The 20,122-nt window shown below is 36.4% G+C and overlaps 1 protein-coding gene across 2 annotated transcripts in view; it reads left to right on the top strand.

Moving 5' to 3' along the window:
* Positions 1 to 18,968, top strand: part of PDCD6IP (programmed cell death 6 interacting protein) — a 34,907-nt gene extending 15,939 nt beyond the window's left edge. The window contains exons 6-18 of one of the 2 annotated variants that reach the window (XM_075745491.1): positions 1,339 to 1,439; positions 3,474 to 3,590; positions 5,935 to 6,157; positions 6,875 to 6,998; positions 7,723 to 7,900; positions 8,202 to 8,313; positions 9,669 to 9,838; positions 10,611 to 10,859; positions 12,227 to 12,361; positions 13,289 to 13,383; positions 16,093 to 16,225; positions 16,575 to 16,783; positions 17,616 to 18,968. In XM_075745491.1, coding sequence (XP_075601606.1) covers positions 1,339 to 1,439; positions 3,474 to 3,590; positions 5,935 to 6,157; positions 6,875 to 6,998; positions 7,723 to 7,900; positions 8,202 to 8,313; positions 9,669 to 9,838; positions 10,611 to 10,859; positions 12,227 to 12,361; positions 13,289 to 13,383; positions 16,093 to 16,225; positions 16,575 to 16,783; positions 17,616 to 17,784 — 2,015 coding nt within the window. In that variant the 3' untranslated portion in view covers positions 17,785 to 18,968. Of the gene's footprint in view, positions 1 to 1,338; positions 1,440 to 3,458; positions 3,591 to 5,934; positions 6,158 to 6,874; positions 6,999 to 7,722; positions 7,901 to 8,201; positions 8,314 to 9,668; positions 9,839 to 10,610; positions 10,860 to 12,226; positions 12,362 to 13,288; positions 13,384 to 16,092; positions 16,226 to 16,574; positions 16,784 to 17,615 lie in introns of both variants that reach the window. The other variant, XM_075745490.1, reaches the window with a different exon arrangement.
* Positions 18,969 to 20,122: the final 1,154 nt, after the last annotated feature.

Here is a 20,122-nt window from a genome sequence, read left to right as displayed (position 1 = left end):
CCTTTAACATTTCCTTTGTTAATGGAAATGTAGTTAATATGCCAATATTTCTTCTTTTCTTAGAGCTCAAGCTCTATGAAGGAAGATGCAACTATCACACACCAGCTGGAGCTAGAAGGACAGTCTGTTTAGATTTTTGATTTGGTTTTATTAAATATTTAGTGTACTGGACAGAAGCATTTTAGCAAAGTAGTAAGTTGCTAGATCTCATAAGCTCCTTTCTCTCCATTTGTCATCTAAATCCTGTTCTGCAGTGAAAAGATCTTCCTGGCATACCTTAAATGCATTTACCTCATAGAAGGTAAATATATTACATCATAGCTCATGCCTGAGGTGTTGTAGATAGATGTGTGAATATGCTGGAATGAGCAGACCACTTAGGAATTCTAGTGGTTTAATTTTGGCAACTAAGCATACTCTTCAGACTTCCTAATCTCATACCCCGTGCTCATGCTTGTCAATCTGTCAGTGCATAAAAATCACCTGAATCAGAGGATACTTGTTTGTAAGAGCACCTATTTAGAGTGAACGGCCAAAGTTTGCGTTGACTGCCTGCCTTCTGTTGGAAGGCTGAATTGCTAGTGAAGGCCAGAGGTGATTATAAAAGGAGATAAAGATAGTTGCAGCATGTTCCTATTTTAACAGTTTTGGCTGCAGGAACAGGGTGAGGACGTGAGGCAGGGAATGCACATGCAGTTCTGATATGAAGTAGTGGATACCACTTGGAGGAACTGTGGTTATTTATGTCTAGGAATGGTGTTACATATTCACTGTAAGCTAACAGTGGCATGGACTGCCATGGAGAGGAGACTAGTCCCTTCTTTTCTGTTGCATTTCTGCAAATTTTTGAGTCCTGACATGGAGTTGGGTTAGAGAACAGATTCTGATGAAAAATAGCTTTTTTTTTTTCTTTTTTCTTTTTTTTTTTCTAACTAGATTACAGCTAAATTCATTGACTATGGCTGCACAAATGCTTGTGCTGGCACAAGGGAAGGACTGGGAACAGTTACCAGAGTTAGAGCGGGACTGTGGCTTTTATTAGCAGCTTGCCATTGGTCTGAGGTAAAGCATCACTCTTGATTCTGCATACATGCTGGCAGCTGCCAAAAGATTTCTTGTACAACTGACTGAACCTTCAGCATCATGATTGAAGTAGAAAATCTGGAAACTTCTGCTAGATGTCAAGAAAGAAGAATGGGATCCCACTTGAGCTATCATGTAAAGCTATACCCTTAGAATACAGTTGCTGCTGTTTGAAGATGAAGTATTTTACCTGTTTGCTTGTAAAAACTGATGGTAATCATAATTGTTCTCTGTCTTTTCTCCCCCTCCTCCCAGATAAAATGAAAGATGGCATCATAGCTAAACTAGCTAATCAAGCTGCAGATTACTATGGTGATGCTTACAAACAATGTCAATATAAAGATACTTTGCCCAAGGTTAGTAATCCTCATGGAAATAATCTGAGATCTGCTGTTATTGTGAATAACTGTTATTCTTTCCAATGTACTTGATGAAATAGACTTAAAATTTATCCTCAAGAAAAGCTGATGTATTGCCACATTTAAGGGAAGTGAACCTGTAATTTGAAAAACAGCGATGAATCTAGGAGGCAAAAGATAGTGGTGGGGTTTTGGGTTTTTTTTTTTAAATAAGTAAAATCTTACTATGTGAAGTGCGTTTACTTGCAACACATTTCATTTAAAGTGAACTTGAAATGTTTATGATAGCATTTAGGGATGCCTTCTTAGTACTTAATGCTTTACTAAATCTGTTTTTCAAACTAACATTTTCTAATGGGCCTTAATTGCCTTCTAGTCTCAATGTGTTAATGTGAAATTTGCTACCATGTTGACAGCATGAATACAGTGGTACTGTTCGCTTACCTTTTAATGAAAAACATGACTGGAACTCAGTGTGTGTCCTCTGTCCTTCTGCCTGTCTTCTCTTCTTCCTCCACTCCAAAACAATCTTGATACTTGTAAATTATCTCAGTTTAGTCCTGACTGTTCACTTGAGTGCTGTTGGTTTTGGAAGATGCAGAAATATTTTATTTTTTTCATACTCTTTGAATATATACTGTATAACAAGTACTTTAAAAATGAGCAGGTTTTCAGTGTATAAAATGTATCAGTTATGTTCAAATCGTACAATAGTAGAAAATGTTTTGTACAGTATTGTAAATGTAGAAGTTGGATAAGATTTACTTACTTTTGATTCTGTTAGACTCTTGAAATTTATATCTAGCTAAGTAGGAGATTGTCTTCCGTAGTGCTTTTTCTGTAAATGTCCTGAGGATGCATCCCTTGTTGCTAATTTGCAGTTATTTTTCATTCATTAATAGTTTCAAAACTAAAATAACTATTACAGCTGCCCGTGGTCTTTCTTGTTACAAATAAAATGTGAAATATACTAGATTTGCTAAAAATATACAAGAAAACTTGTATTGTATTTCTTGTATAAATATATACAAGAAAACCTAAGCCATAGATCTGCTCCCCATTCCACTTGCACAGTAATCTGTCAATTGATTATCTGAAAGAACATGAAAGGTTTGCTGGTTCCATGAGTTAACACAAGCTCTGAGAACTGTTACATGTTTAGGAGTGTGAAATAAAGGTTTGGCTCAATGTGTCAGACTCCAGTTGCAAGGCCTCCCAGAAAGCTTTTTCTTCTAAATTTACCTTTCTTGGTTTTTTTTTTCCATATCTGTGAGGGCAGCAAGTATGCACCAATGTGAAGAAGCAGGTCTTTATATCCTGAGGTCTTTAAAACATCACTCTAGTTTTCCAGTGCTCCTTGATTTAAGAAATAAAACAGTAAGGCCAAATGCTTGATCAAAGACCATACCTATACTGTGGGTTACAGCATAATGTTTACTTCGTGTCTTGCTGAGTAGTCCTGCAAAGATAAGTGCATTTACGTAAAAGTCTAAAAATAACTTAAATCTTTTAAATTGCTTTCCATGTCAGTAGTTACTGGTCCTCTTTATTTATTCTTTGCTTTCATAATTTCAGAGTTACTTTCTTGATAGGCCTGCTGCTGTTTTAAGTGTTAATTCTTTATTTAAAAAAAAAAGGAGGGGGCCTGTCTTCTCTTCCCCTTCTTTAAAGAATACTGTGTCTTGGCTTTGTCTTGGGAGCATTTGGATGTGTTCTTGCAACTATCCTTTAATATATGCATGTATTTCTAATCTTTGAAGTAAATGTTGTGACTTCGTGGCTTGAATTTAAATTGTAGTTCATCTAAAATAATGGATACTAAGAATTTTGCAACAGATGAAAAAAAGAGTGGATTCAATCCATGCAAAGTCACGTGGTCTCTGACATTTACCTCTAATGTTTTAACCTATCTAAAACATTAATTGGGTGATTCTAATTTCCTTTTCTTCTTCCTTTTTCTTCCTGCATCCCATGTGTTCTATGGTGGTTAATGTGGTTGGACTTTCCCCTGGTCAGTATTTTTATTTCCAGGAGGTGTTTCCTGTTCTGGCTGCTAAGCACTGCATTATGCAGGCCAATGCAGAATATCATCAGTCTATCCTGGCAAAACAGCAGAAGAAATTTGGTGAAGAAATTGGGAGGTTGCAGGTAGGTAATTTTTTCTTCTCTGAAGAATATGGGAAAACTTTAAATCCTGAAAAACTAGCTCAGAGTTTTAAAATTCAAATTACTAAGAATGAAAAGTGTTCAAAAATTACACAGCATGTCTTTCGCATGAGTCAAGTTATTAGCTACTGCAAAGATGAGAGGTATTGCTGTAGCTTTTATAAAGATGTATTTTAATGATTTTTGGGCAGTTTGATATTGCTTGACATGTTAAGTCTGTATCTTTACATTCACATAAGCTTCTTATCTCCGCGAAGCTAATCTAACAGATTTGTTAATAAATTTTCCTAAGTAATGTTATTAAAATAAACCCCAAAACATTACAGTTCTGTCTGGTCTATACCGAACTAATTTCCTGCAATCCTGATTTAAATCTGCATCATTTTTGAAAAATGTACAAACAGTTGTAATTTTAGTCTTTATAGCTTTTTGCCTCTATATCTGGTTTCTAGAGGGACTCAGATATAGATGTTGTGATGTGTAAGGTCTTCTCATCTTTTACGTAAGATAGGGAAAAAATGGCTAAAAGCACCACTTTGTAGGATCCATGTGCAATATCTATTTATTGATATGCAGGAGAGTTGAGAGACTTGCAGAAGACTCTCATGTCTCTTGTTGACATTTTGAAAGTTACCATTATGCATTTATTGGCTTGGAGCTTGAAACTTTTTTTGTATGCTTGTATGACCATTTAAGTGCCTGTATGAACTTATGATAACAAGTTGTTATGGTATGACCACATTACTAGATGATAGATGAATGTGTATCTGTTGTTTATTCTTGAGTTTCAAATCTGCCTAGCAGACCTCCTTTTCTAGGAGTCTACTGTAACAGAATATTAATAATGTCTTTTTTTTTTGTGAGGTCTGCTTATATAAAATTACTGTAATTGTTAAGTTGTATAGTAAATTACCTTGTGTCCATGATTTTTCTTTATGTTTGTTACAGGAAGTATCCCTTCATGCTGAGTAGTTAAAATTTTGGTGTGTTTTTTTTAAGTGAAGCCTGAGGGGAAATACTTCATTATTACTTATTTTAGCACTGTTTCATGAACAGCATGTAGTGAGAAGTTAAAATCCTATGTCTTCTTATTTAATACATTTAGTAAGATGAAACTTAAATCCTATTCTCCATAGTTATTAAAATACTGTTTCCATAACTAATTGAATTAGAGGTTTAGTATCCTTTTTTTAATGACTTTTCAAAAAAATGCAGTTGCTATAAAGTAATACTGTCTTTTTATTTCCCTTTTTAAAAGCTAGACAAAGATGGATTACATTGAGGGGGAAGATTAATGTAAATTCTTCCAAAGTATATATGCACGCCCCTGTTTCTTCTTCTCTCATTTTCTGTTTCTGGCAAATGCTAGTTAGACTATAGTATTGTATCAAACAAAAACTACTGTTGTGTGATTTATGGCACAATGGAAAGTGGCAAAAAATCTCAGCAATTTTCAGACATTCTTCACTTCTACTGTAGCTTGGATTCTACTTCACAGTCCCAAGAAGTTTGAGGTTTTTGAATTGTTGTGAGTTTATGTAAACCTTAGCTGACATTGCTTGGTAGTATTTTGTGTTTACATTCACAACACAAATGTGATCAGGATTGAACAGATACAATCAAAGGACAATGTTTTGTCTTGCATCTCTCCTGCGGTAAATTGGATGTAGGAAAACCAGATACCTCAGGGTTGCATCTGGGCTGAGCAGACAGAAGTGAAGAGATAGCAGACCTTGTATTTTATTTTAACTTGCAGTAGGATTCCAGCATAATGTCTGTAGCTTCTGACTGCAAGGTTAGGTGGATGTTAGTGGCAGATGCGAAAAGCATGGCTCTGGCCTCTTCCTTCATGAGTGTGAACGAGGTTTGAGAAACAATTTGCAGTACCTGCAAAAGCAAGCTGTGGGTTTTATCAAACATGAAAATGACACTGACTTTTTTTCTCTCTCTTTTTTTTTTTTTTTTGGGGGGGGCGGTGTGTGTGAATGGGTGTTTGAAGCGTTATTGCTTCTAACTCGTGATCACTTCTTTTGAATTTTGGGGAGTTATAGTGAGGCTATTGTGAAATATTAACTGGGTTACTCTTCTGGTTTTGGATTTTTTTTTTTTCCCCAATGAACTATTTTAATGAATAAAATCTCCATTTTCCTATTTGATACATGAAAGGGGAGAATATTTTCTTAAGGAAATAGTAATATCGATCACATGTGTTGGCAGTAGTTACTTGGCTAACTGGGAAGCTCATCTGTTTTACTAAGTATATATGAAAGGGAGAAAGAAAAGTTAATATTTTAATTTTAATGTGGGGTTTTTTTGGTTTTTTTAGCATGCAGCAGACTTGGTGAAAACAGTGTCATCTCGTTATGATGAATATATAAATGTTAAAGATCTGGTTGACAAAATCAACCGTGCACTTGCAGCTGCCAAAAAAGACAATGACTTCATTTACCATGACCGGGTTCCTGACCTGAAAGATTTGGAGTCCATTGGAAAAGCCAGTCTTGTGAAGTCTACTCCAGTTGTTGTTCCCCTCAGTCAGAAGTTCACTGGTAAGCAGTGTGTGTGGAACATACAGGGTAACTGTTACCTTGTGAAGCACATGGTCACCAAAGTTCGTTTGTACCATGAAAGAGTAAACATGTGCAGTGTTTTTGAAAGTGCCATTTGTCTCTTCCAGTTTGTTCTACTATTTGATGATTACTACTTGATGATTGGAAAATTTTCAACTACAGGTTGCAAATCATTATCTGCAATGTGCCCTTCTCTTAAAGATTTTCTCAGCAACTATATTTTGTATATTAAACCAACCTTTTTAATTTTGGAAGGAACACTAATATAAGGGAAAACTGTCATATTGTACAATCTTAACCTAGTTGCTGGCCTTCCATAAAACTGAAAAAATTCAGTTTGGCTGTCCAGGGGAGTTCTGAAAAATGATCCTCTCTTCTTTCTCATTTTCTTCCTTTAAAAACGCAGAATTAGAAATGAAGCCTTAAGGAAGGTCTGATTTGTAATCCTACAATTGTTTTAAATATAATGCCTTTAAATTATTTCTAAATCAATTTCAGTCTTAAAAACTGAGATATAATCTGAAGACCTGTAGAAATAGATACTATTTTTTTTAAAGAGATCTTGGGGATGGAGAGAGTATCTTAAACTGTTTAGATCAGTCTCTGTAGTACAACCTGTACGAAAGACCTATGAAGATGCTTGTGTCCTTTTACCTCACAGTGCGACTTGAGTAATTTATACTACTTTAATTGCAGACCTATTTGAGAAGATGGTTCCATTGCAAGTTCAGCAATCTGTGAGTGTTTATAACCAGAGAAAGGCAGATCTAGTAAACAGGTTAATAGCCCAGATGAGAGAAGCCACAAATCTGGCAAATGGGTAAGTATGGCTTCTTGTTAAATTTATCAAGAGGAGTTATGGAACAGCCTATAAACACTGGTTGCCTTGCCGCCTGCAGACATCCAGATTACAGCAGTGGGGTTTTTTATTACTGTATGGTGGGCTGGCAAACTTAAGCTATAGCAGGGGTATTTAGAACTACCTTTCTGCTGATGTTAAGACTGAAGGCATATTAAAAACAAATAGTTCAATCTTTCCTCATTTTTTAGGAGTCTGACACTTGCTCAGAAAAAGTTCCAGTTCCATTAATCTAGAAGGATTGTCAGATTCCAGTGGTCAACTTGATTGTACTAGTGACTCAATACATGACATTTTCCCCCCCAAAATCTTGTTCTTTAAAATAAGTGATTTAAAAAATTGTATCAAGCTGAAAGATAGGAACGTACCTCAAGGCAATTGATTCTTTATCTACTAGATACTTACTACTGAAAATGTTTGCCATATTTTCTAAATGCTAAAAACCTAGGATTTGTTTAGCTTTTTAAGAGCTTCGAAACTTATTTTTGGTGAGGTATACACTAGGAATAAGTTTAGAGTTTTCAGTTTGAAATTTCTGTCTAGGAGTACATTATACTCTGTTTCGGTTGTAACTAACTGTGTGATTGTTTGGATAAGCAGTGTTATTTACAGGATAAAACCATCTAAAACTGGTTTACAGGATAAACCATCAACCAGTTGCTACTTAACATGTTGACCTTTTCAGTGTGTTGGCTTCCCTCAATCTTCCTGCTGCTATCGAAGATGTGTCTGGTGATACTGTTCCTCAGTCTATTTTGAACAAGTCGAAGTCTGTGATTGAACAGGGAGGAATTCAGACTGTTGATCAGCTGATCAAAGATCTGCCTGAACTGCTACAAAGGAACAAAGAAATTTTAGATGAAGTAAGCTCAACAACCACTAACACTATAACATTCTTAAAAAACACCACTGCCAAACTTTTTCTTTTTAAATGACAATAGAAAAAAACGCACAATTATCCAATGCTTGTAACTTTAATAGTACTTTTAAAAATACGCCATTTAAGTGTTTAGTTTATACAAAAACTGTGCTGTCACATGTGGATGTTCCCTTACAAGTATTTTGTTTTTAAAAACTGTTGAGAGGGAGGGGGAGAAACATTTTTTAAAAAGTTATTTCATGTTTAGAACTGCTTGTAATGCATGTAACATTTTACTCTTGTAGTCACTAAGATTATTAGATGAGGAAGAAACTACAGACAGTGACCTGCGAACAAAATTCAAAGAACGCTGGCAGAGAACACCATCCAATGAACTCTATAAGCCTTTAAGGGCAGGTAAAGTTCCTATTTCATGCTTTGGATTCTGGGGTTGCTGTAAAAACGTTCATTCTCATTGTGTAAATTAAAGTAGTTTATAATGCTCTGATATTATTGTTAAAGATACAAATTTCGGTTTAGGAGAGATTATGCCAAAATATCCTCATTGCAACCTGCACTGTTTTTTGCAGTTGAGAGATGATGTGATAGCAGAGAATTTGCTGCTGCTTTTGCACCCCTGGAGTGCATGTGCATGCTAAAATTTCAGAAAGCGTATGTGTTGGGGTTTAATCTGGCAGGCAGCTAAAACAACCACACATCCGTTCGCTCCCTTCCCCTCACCTCCTGGTGGGATGGGGGAAAGAATTGGGGAGGAAAAAAAAAAAAGGTAAAACTTGTAGTTTGAGGTAAGGACAGTTTAACATGACAGAAAAGGAAGAGACTAGTAATAATAGAATATTAAAAAAAAAAAAAGTGATGCATAGCACAATTGCTCACCACCTGCAGACCATCAGTGCCCAGCTAGCTCCCAAGCTGTGGTCTCAACCCCTGGCCAGTTTCCCCCAAGTTACATACTGAGCGTGATGTCATATGGTATGGAATATCCCTTGGGCCAGTTTGGGTCAGCTGTCCCAGCTGTGTCCCCTTCTAGCTTCTTGTGCACCCCCAGCCTCCTTGCTGGCTGGGCAGTATGAGAAGCCAAAAGGTCCTTGACTTTAGTGTAAACATTGCCTAACAACAACCAAAATATCAGTGTGTTATCAACATTATGCTCATCCTAAATCCAAAGCACAGCACTGTACCCGCTAGCCAAACCCAGGACAATATGTAATGAAAAACAGTTGCCCTCCTAAGAATCTGGTTAAAATTACCTTTTAAATACTTTAGTGTATTTTTCTTTGTATATTAACATCTCTTTTTTTTTTTTTTATTTCCCATCAAGGTGTTCTTTTCTCTTTGATTTGATGTTTTGTTTTTCTTCTCCAGCAATTAGTCAGACTACTTAGGGTCATCACTATAGCATGTTTTCTGTGCACTTAATATGTAATGTTTTGAACGTAACAAGGAACTGATAGCGCTGCCTTAGTTTGACAAAGTTACAGGGGTTTAAATCTGGGGAGTAGCTCAAACTAGTGTTCATTCATATACTTTTGTTTGCTTCTCTGGATGATTAAGTTAGGTGCCTAGTTGATGCACTATTTAAAACATGACTTAGAAGTTTTATTTATAAGTTAATAACGTCATAATGTACAGGCTCATAAAATGTATGAAGACTTGCTGCAAAGCATGAAAACTGCTCTGGTGCAAGACTTGACTAAAACAAGTTTTGAAATGATGTAAACACTTTTTTTTTTCCCCCCTCCCACCACCAGAGGGAGCCAATTACCATAGTATTTTGAATAGAGCTGTGCAAGCAGATGGCCAAGTCAAAGAGCGCTATCAGTCTCACCGGGATACAATTGCACTTCTGTGTAAGCCAGAGTCAGAACTCAACGCAGCCATTCCTTCCGCCAACCCAGCAAAAACATTACAAGGAAGTGAGGTAAAGCATTGAAATTTGTCTCTTATTTTGAATAGAAGTGCTATTTGTGTGACAAAGTAAACTTAACAAGAATTGATGTGGAAGCTCATCCTTAGCTGCTGTTGTTTCTGTCACAATTGATGCAACAGGTAACTAACATTTGGAAAATAAGTTGGTTTTTTATTTAAAATTTGCTAGAGTATGTTTTGTTACACTTAGTGTGAGCAAGTTCAATTGCCATGGACAGCAAGACTGGTTGACTATTATAAAAGTAGCAATTCTTGATGAATATTTTTGTTATGTAGGGTGATGGGGTGTAGTGCTTAGGTTCCTGGGGCAGTTAGGCAATGTAAAAGACATGGTCCAGTATTTTAAAGTATTAGGCAATTACACGAACTTGCTTTCCAAGAAAGTCATGGCTCGTTTACAGCAATGTGAGTATTTTTCTCATAGGAGTGATTTAAAGTCAGTGTATTTGACTGCTGTTTTTAGAATATTCTATTGGAAGGTATCTGATCAGTTTTTTTTTAAAAAAAAAAAGATTTAAAAATCTTTGTAGTAATTCAGTGTTATTAGTGGAAGCAAAACTTTAGAGGAGAATATAGCTTGAGAAATGCTTGAAGATCTGTTTCTTTGCATTTTGTCTTGGTTTGTCCTCTTAAACACATTTATAAACAAAAAGTCATACAGTAGTGTTGCCAGCATCAGTGAGGAGTGCAAAATAGGAACAATAGAGATGCTTCTGCAATAATTCCTCTAAACATGCTAACTTCTGACAATTTTTATTGCCTAGGTTGTTAATGTCTTAAGAACTTTGTTGGCCAATCTGGATGAAGTTAAGAAGGAGAGAGAACAACTGGAAAATGACCTGAAATGTGTAAATTTTGACATGACAAGTAAATTCCTGACTGCACTTGCACAGGATGGTGCTATAAATGAGGAGGCTATCTCAGTGACTGAGTTGGACAGAATTTATGGAAGTTACACACAGAAAGTGCAAGAGTCCCTGAAGAAGCAGGAAGAACTTCTTAAAAACATTCAGGTACAGCACCTTGTATGTCTTTCCCTGAAACTAAGGAGCAACGATTCTACTACTTTTCCAGTGCTTTAGAAATCTCACCTTGCTTTCTACTCTGTTTTGCTTGCTACTCTGTCTTAGGCCAGTTGATACTCCTTTCCTCCTCTGATCACTGAAAAATACAGGAGTGTTTTTTTGTGTTCACTGGAAAGAAACGTGAATTTTTAGCAGAATTTCCCAGAGCTCCAGTGTAAATTTTTGTGGACCTTTTCTTGGCCCAGGTCTGCAGATGGCTTTGCCCTTGAAAGAAGCTTAACTGCTGTGTTAAGTTTTTGTTTTGGGTTTTCCCCTTGTTCCATCTTAATACTTCTTTCTGGGATAACATGAGACCTGTCCTTACTGTCTATTAGAGGACATTTTGGGTCTCTGAAATACAATTTGGTTTATTCCTAATTGCTGTTTACTATGTGCTTGACTTCCAGCATGTGCAAAGCTCATCAAAGTAAAACATTAATGAGAATTTTCCAGAGCTGATTTATAAATTCAATCTTAATTTGTCAGTAACACTAGGGGCAGGTACCTGAAACTTTGCAAACGAGGAAGTGTTAGCGCTTGGACAAGTGACAGTAGTGGCTTGAGTGATGATAGAGCCTATTTGTGCACAAGATTACTTGCAACTTCTGACTGCAGCTTGCATTTGGAAGAATAAGAGACTTTTCCAAAAGGGAAAAAATTGTTTCTAAATGACCATATGGCCCATGTTTATCAAGGCTTTTATATTCAGATATCTTTTAACATATATACTTTAAAAATCTTTATGAACGTTACTTTGATGTTTGAATGTCCTGGAGTTCAAGTTTGATGGCTGCTTATGGCAGCTGAAGTAGTCTTTTTCAGTTTGCTGCTTTGTTTGTTTTCCTAAAAGATGAGATGTAGGTGATCCTTCTGTCGGTTTTCCAATTCCCAGTCCTTTTAATAACTTGCCAATGTCAACCAAATTTGAGGTAGTGCTTCTTAAAAATACTAACTTTCAGTATGATTTTATGAATATCAATGGAGGGTAGTACAGGAGAGAGCCTAATTAGTATAGCCTCTGAAAGAGAGTCTGCAGTATGAACTTCAGAATTAGCTGAAGGCAGCCCACAACAGAACAGATAATTAGCTAATACCTACTGCCAGTGAGTTAATATATGTATAGTTCTAAAATAGCCACTGCACTTGGCAGATAGCAAGTATCGGGAAGTACAGTGTGTGACTGGAAGGTGAGGAAAGGTAGGTTTTGAGAAAAGGGGGTAGAAGAAATGAGTAAGAGGAGAAACCCGAAAGATACAGAATATTATGTGGAACTAGCTTGCATTGTTTTCACTGCTTATTTTTTCCCTTCTTTTAAGAATGCACATCAGGATTTTTCAAAGATGAAACAATCAAACAATGAATCTAATTTGAGAGAAGAAGTTTTGAAGAACTTGGCTGTAGCAAATGACAACTTTGTGGAACTTGTAGCCAATTTAAAAGAAGGCACAAAGGTATGGTAACGCTTAAGGGATTGGAAGAACTTTTTAACAAATTATTTACACGATGAGATGTGAATCAAAAATCATAATAAACTTTGCAGATATGCTAGATGAGAGGTACATTTTTGAGGATTTTACCACTGAAGTGAGGACAGTGAGTTGCTTCAATTTTTATTATTTTGACAGCTGTGAAACAATTCTTTGTTCCTATCTGAAAAGTAAGCTTTCCTGAGCATTGCTTTATATTAGAATAGGAAAAAATGTTAATTACAGCTGAATAACTGATGCTGAAGCACCCAGAAGAGCCATTTTATCTGAGGAATTCTTTCATCTGTTCTCCCATGGTATTTAATCACCTTATCAAATTTGTGTTTTATATACTACTACTGCATATATAAGGAGACATGAGGAGGGCTTTATTTAGCTTGCTTTTTTTGATCTGGGCTTCTGGAAGGTGTCTTACTGCTTCTGTATTAAGTACTTTTTGCTGGTTTATTGACAGCTCACTAGAGGAAAAAAGAAAATAAAACTCTGAAATGTCTGTAGAAATGAGATGCATGGAACTAACTGAAGGTAGTAAAATTAGAAAAAGAAAAAATTATTCTGTAAAAATAGTTAATCACCAGAAGTGATCTAGTTTTGTTCTGGTTTTAATATATTTTCTAGTTGTCGTAAACTATTTTTATATTTACACACACACATATATAGTAAAAAAACCCACCCAATTGTATGATATTAGAGATGGACAACAGCTAACTATTATTTGTTTTTGAAAAGCAGAATAAAATGCACTAGCAAACTTCACTAGAATGGCAGGTTCTGGGCACTGTAATAATATAACTCCTATAACTGGATCAATTTGTAAAAATATGCTAGCATGGAGTCTGCAAGTATTGATTGAGCATGTTGGTGTTTTGTTTTGGTTTTGTTCTTCACTAGTTTTACAATGAGCTGACAGAAATCCTGCTGAAATTCCAAAATAAATGCAGTGACATTGTCTTTGCTCGCAAGACTGAAAGAGATGAACTGCTCAAGTAAGATTTCAATGTTTTGTTTAAGCATTGTAGAAATAGTTAAGTATTTATCTAGAAATTAATCTTTGGGGATGTGTTTATCACCTTGTCTTTGCCTTAATGCTAACCCCACTCTTCCCTCCCCTGAAAAACTAGGAAAGTGATAGGAGAAAGCAATGGAAAAATCCACTTTGAAGTCTGCTCTGTGGCTCCTGTATACAGTTCAGCATGAATCTGTTTCATCTTGTGATTTCACTCTCAGTTCTTTGGCATGCATCTTTTAATCATTTTATTCTTTCATTTGAGGAACTTCTGATTACTGTACCTTGCTCCTGCTGTCATTTTGGTTTGAGAAATTAGATAAATACTATAGCATATGATTGCCTTCCATGTGCCCCATGTGGTGGTGGTGGAAAATGTTGGTACTCCACCTCTGCTCCGTAGTCTGATCTAGTCTGATATTTTGTCAGTGGTTAGATACGTGGTTTGCCTACACTGCTGGGGAGAGAAGTAGATTTTGTCCTTGATGTGAAGGAGAGTGTCGGATGTTGCCGTTGTCCCTCACACGTGTGGGATCAGGCCCGTATAGTATGCTTCAGTGATTTTTTTTAGGCTCTCCTCTCCAGAGGAAAGCATAACTGAAAAGGCTTGCCTTTTTAATCAGTATTCTTTAGCAAAACATGTAGGCTTTTCTAAAAAGGGCTAGGTGTTACTAAAGTTTCAATTGGTGAAACTGCAGTTGTTCTGTGCATTTACCATGTTGTGAATGAGATGCTCAGGCCTCAAATTTTACTTTTCCTAACTTCATCCTTTGTAGAACTGTTCTTTTTCAGTTGGGTATTGTGCTTGTAAATGAATTCTTAGTAACTGTATACAATCCATTCCACTTCCTACAGTCATGCAATTTGGAAGCTGTAGGCTGCCTAACCAAGGCTTAGGTCTGAATTTCTCACATCTCTAATATGTTAACGTTCGGTGTTAAAGCTGTAGGTTTTGTGTTGATATAACATTCAGCTGAATCTTGCCATGCCATCTCTTACTGCCTCATGTTAACTGTTCGCTGACGTGAAACCTTGTCAAGGTTGGGGCAATGATCAGATTTGGGATATTTGTAGTATATGTCTAAAAATTTATTTCTCAGTGCACTCAACCCACAGTTTGAGTGAATAAAATGTATGTTTTGCCCCTGCTTCCCCTCTCTCCAACTACAATAGAAATACTGACTGTGGGCTGCATTTTCACTTAGTAAAAATTAATTTGTTTAGATGGTTTCTCATTTAGAACTAGAGATTTCCCCCCACACACACACACATAACAATTACCCGTTGGGGGATCAGTTTTAATAGTGTTTTAAGCTTCACATTTAATGTGTTTGGTCACTTTGTGGTCAAAATACACATCACTCTGAATGGTACCACTGTTCTGTAAGCCATCGGTCTTTGCAGCATGATTTAAAGAAGAAAATTGTTACTTCCATCCCTTATGTCATCTTCTAAGATGTTTTGGTTTTGTTAGTTTCAGAATAATAGTGTTGAACAGTTACTCCGCTATCTGCAAGAAATAGTTTGAGCATCAAGACAATTTCTAGCTTTTTCTTCATCATTCTTTTTTACTGCAGAGGTAGACAGGTTTTTTCCAGTCTTGTTTTTTCTACCAAGTTTCTGCAAAAGTTGTGTTTTGTTCTCCTTCTTTGGAGCTCATCTTTGCATGCTATATAATAGGAGCCTGTAGTTTGTTACTAACTAGACTCTGTACCTTTGTCAGTCTCCTCTGTCTTCAGTTTCAGAATGCCAGGTATCAAGTTCTAGCTGTTACATATTGCTCACCTATCACTTTTATGCAAAATTGCCTGGAATTTTAAATGCTTCCTAAAGTGTCTCTGAAGAATCTGCCCAATCCTAAATATTGAATCTTCGCATTGAGAAATGCACCGCATACCTCTGAATATGCAACGTAGAACTGCTTCATTGGAGTTTTCGTGACAAGCTGACTGTGTAATTACACTGTTTAGTGGCAGCTTGTAGTACAACATGACACCAAAGCCTCCTTTGTATCTTACTGAAGTAAGATACCAAAGTATCTTACCAAGAGTAATTCCAACACTAGAGGTAACAGAGAACTTGAAAGCTCACGTGCTGAGCCATTTAGATTTTTGCCAGGATTGTTTGATGGTTATGTTTACCCAGATATGAATGATATTGCAGACTCTCTAGTGAGCTCTTTTTTTTTTTTTTTAAACTGTTCTGTGAGGTGTATGGTATTTGCATGCAATATTAGTTAATATAGGGCAATCTACAAGCAACATGACATTGCTTTTCTTCTGTATTTGAGCATCTTTTTACATGTCAAAATTACTAAAATTTACTTTTATCCTTTTCCGTGGCCTTGAGGTTTCCTTAGGTTCTCAGGAAAACTTCCAAGTTGCTAAATGTTCTGACTATTCTATAATTTCTGATCCTGAAGCTTTTGCCTAATTCAGTGATTTATACCCAGTATTGAGTTGGAACACAAAGACATTGTTATAAAATTAATATAACAGTTAATCAGAGGGTTGGCTAGAGGATTGTTTTGGTAGAAGTGATTTGGACTCCACATTTGGTTTGAGCTAGCTCAATGATCATGCTTTAAATACCAGATAAACTCTGTTGCATCTTTTTAGCTTAGCTTGCTGAAGTGTATAACAAACAATTCTTAAACTAAACTATATGCTTGCTTGTTTGTTTTTAATAGGGATTTGCAGCAAAGCATTGCTAGGGAACCCAGTGCTCCCTCTATTCCTCTGCCTACGTATCAGACCACATCAGCTGGAGGAAGTAAGCCTGCTGCATCATCGACTCCTACTCCAGCACCCAGAACCATGGTGGTAAATATATGCTATGGAGTTAATGGGTTGAAAATAGAAGGTCCTTACTTTGGAATCCAAACTGATCTGTAATGTGTATTTATCACTTCTTAATATATTGGTGGAAATGTGTTGAAGTGAAATAGAGGGCAAAGTCTAAAGACTTTGCAGAGAGGTGTATTATTGGTGTTCATAACTTACAGATTTGAAATTGAAAACTTATTGCTATTTAGATGCTTTGCCTTATTACCTGTATAGACTAAATATATAATGCCCATTTAAAACAAAAATCAGCTAATCATGTAACCACAGCTTTTGATTCCAAGACTTCCAGAAAGAAGCTCTAGCTTAATTCAGTTTCTCTTGTTAGGGGACTAAACCGCAGCCACCAGCACGGCCGCCACCACCAGTGATTTCTGCAGCAAGCAGTTCCTCTTCTGCATCAGCACCTTCTGGAACAGCTGCAGCTCCCGCTGCTCCTGCTCCTACTCCTGCTCCAGGAACCAGTGCACCTGCAGCAAGCACTGCACCTTCACAGGCACAGGGACCTCCTTACCCAACTTACCCAGGTTTCCCAGGGTAAGCTATGGGAGTACTTAAGCAGTGCTTTGTTTTCCTGTTATCTAAAAACACTTGTTTGTTGCATGTGACATATTTAAATCAGTTATTGCTATAATTGAAGATGTGTTTTGTGTTTGAGGCAAGATGGGGTTTTTTCGTTGTGGGGGTTTTTTGTTTTTAGTTTTAATGATGTAATTCTTGTTGGAATCATTTGCTGGTACCATTTGTGGGAGGGTTCATTTTAAGGTTTTTGTAGTTTGGCTCTTTTAAAGGAGAAGGGAGATGGGACTGCAGTTCCTTAACTGTGGTTTGTGGACTATTGCCAGCCCTTACATAAGTTGTTGGTGTTGTTTATCTCAAAAGTGTTGGCATATCTCATTTTTCAAATCTTGGTATCTTGCTAAAGATGATGAAAAATAGAGAAAAAAAAAATCCAGTTGAGTAGTGTGCTTTCTTCTGATGCTTTTTTTTCCCTATCTTTCTGGAGTCATCATGAGAAATTAAAGGCATCTTTAATAAAGGCTCTCTCCTTCAGTAGCAGGCTCAGCAAATGTTAAAATATGTACAATGATATTAAATATAAGAGAAGCAATTTAGATCGGTTCTAGTTCCAGCAAGTTCCCTTTACTCCACCTTCTGTCTGCATTTCTGTTCCACACATTATAGTTTGGGGTTTTTTCATCTTTGGTCCTTGAAAATTACCACACTTTCTGCTGCACAAAAAGGAAAATGATAAGAAAGCATTTGCAGTGATAGCATGTCTTTTTGTATCTATTAATGAGTTGTTACTTGCAAATTAATAACATCAGTGTTTTGCAACTAAAGTATGCTTCCCCTCCCCCCCCCACAGGTTTTGCCAGATGCCAATGCCGATGGGCTATAATCCATACATGTATGGTCAGTATAATCTGCCATATGCACCCTCACCTGTGTATCAAACCCCTGGACAACCACCGTATCCGGCACCTCAACAACCTGGATACCCTTTTCCTCAACAGCCTTATTACCCTCAGCAATAATGTATCTGCAAAGAAACTCTGCTTGTTAAAATTTGGGGGAAATTTGCAATAAGCGTACTAAAACTTTTAGCTTCAGTTAATATACCACACTGAGCTGTATGCAGTCGATAACTCCTGTTTATTGTTAACTGCTCAAAAATGTCTAGATCAGTCTTTGATTACATTAAACACTTTGAAAGATCTGCTGCGGTGGTTTAGACTGTAGACTAATGCCAGAATTAGAGCCTAAGTCAGTGATCTGAAACTGTAACACTACATGTCGGCTAGACCAAAATGTTTCTTTGCAAAAATCCTATAAGTAACAAATGGGTTCAGATGAGAAAAGTGAAGCAGTGTGTGCACTGGGTGTGATACATTCTATGGAAACATATAGCATTTCCTTCTCTATTGGTTTGTATTTTTTTGACTTTAGTTAAAATATGCTATTTTGTCTAATAATCAAGGCCTTGTAAATCATCAGTAAAAAAATAAATTACTTAAGAGTGGTTTAAACACTTGGCATTCTTATTACCGTAAAAAAGTATTTTGTGTCTCTCTAGAGTCTTTCATTTGTCCCTTGACTTGCATAACATAAAGGTAATTTCTCAAGTGTTTAGCCTTACAACTGAATTTTCACCCCTTTTCCTTGATTCTGTATTTTTGTGGTGGAATCTCTAATTAACCATTTAAATGTTGGTAGATGAAGTCTTGCAGGTAGACTTTTCATTTAACTTTGAAGTATATTGGACTAAAATATGTTCGTTACCATTTTGAAAGAACGGTTAATCTCATCTCCAGAATACTACATAAGGGGGATCAGGGTCCCTCTTACAGGACCAGTCTAACCCACATTTTCCAAAGAAATGTTGATCAGAAATGTGTTATGGCTCAAAATAGGGCAACTATTGATTGTTGGAGTTTTTCAGATTATGTTTTTAAATGATTGCTTTTTTTTCCCTTGAAAAAATTAATGTATTCCCTCAGGGAGCTTGTTATCAGTGGAGAAACTTTTTTTTGTGGGGAAAAAAAATATTATCTTGTAAACTAAAGCACATTGAATGTTTACTTTTGGATCCATCTTTTCAAGGGATCAATAACCTTGCACTACATTTTGCATTAGATAGTGAAGAATAGAAGTTTGTGCTTAATGGCTTCTACCAAATATTTACTAACCATCTTTCAGTCTTTTTTACTTTTTTTTTTTTTTTTAAAAAAAAACCAAACCATGTTTCTGGTGTGGGACTCTCCATTCCTTTGGCCCTTGGCAGGAGTTACTTAGTTCTGTGGGACAGTTAATTTCCTCAGTGCTTCATACAAGATGTTCTGGCCTTACAGAATAGCTATCACAATACCTACATTAAATGTTCCTGCTTTGTTTTTCTATTTAAGTGCCTGATTAAAATATCGAGGTATATTTTAATGTAGGGGTTTAGAGGGTGCCAGTTACTGTAGCATCTGGGTGGAAACCTTGCTGGATCTTGGATACTCTTCCTCAGAAAGAAAGCAGCATACGTATCCATATGAGCTCCTCTCTTTCTTTCTCAAGTTGTTCTTGCTATGTGATCGCTGTGGTTACTGTGTGAAAACTATTTGTCTTTAATAATCCCTGACCCCCACAGAAAATGTGGCTCGAAAGGTAAAAATAAGCATCCCTCGTAGAGCATGAGTATCTAATTCTAAAGTTACTAATCCTGAAGAATCTAAGTGAGGTAGGGGAACAGGATGAACTAAGGGAATACAGCACCCTAGGTACAAGTGTGCACAAGGACAGGTGCTTTGCATTTCTTTACAAACATTGCTGATGGGGTGGCACAGGAACCTCTCCTTTTTTTCTTTTTTTTTTTTTCCCCCCCCTGATGAGAATACATAAGAGGCAAGCAAGGACAATGAGAAAAAGCTAGGAAGATAACTAACTGTTTGGAACCAACAATCAGAACCTGATTTTACTCTTAACTGGAAAAACAGTAGTTTTCCACTAATTTCACTGTGTTAACGTGAGCAAGTGCAAGTCTAATGCAACCTTTTAAGTTGTAAGTTTCTAGTACACTGTGGCCTGTAGATTTTTCAGTTTGCACATTAGATGCTTTTAAGCTATTGTGTAAGTTTGTCTCTAGTGCCTCAATTTATGAAACTTATTTTAATGCTGTATAAAAATGTAACTTGGTTCAGCATAAAGATTCCTAGAACTGAAATTTCCTTTTTAAAATTTCATAGATCTGGAATCACTGTTAAAACATTTTTTCCAGTTGTGTTACTGCTTGCTTTAGTCTGCTATTATTTGAATATGTATAGAAATCTATGCATTACATTGAGCTTTCACATGATTGTTTTTCTCCTTTTTTTTTTTTCTTCTAAAAAT

The sequence above is a fragment of the Balearica regulorum genome, chromosome 2 (assembly GCF_011004875.1).
Source record: "Balearica regulorum gibbericeps isolate bBalReg1 chromosome 2, bBalReg1.pri, whole genome shotgun sequence".
Lineage (NCBI taxonomy): Eukaryota > Metazoa > Chordata > Aves > Gruiformes > Gruidae > Balearica > Balearica regulorum.
This window is presented reverse-complemented; position numbering and strand designations above follow the sequence as displayed.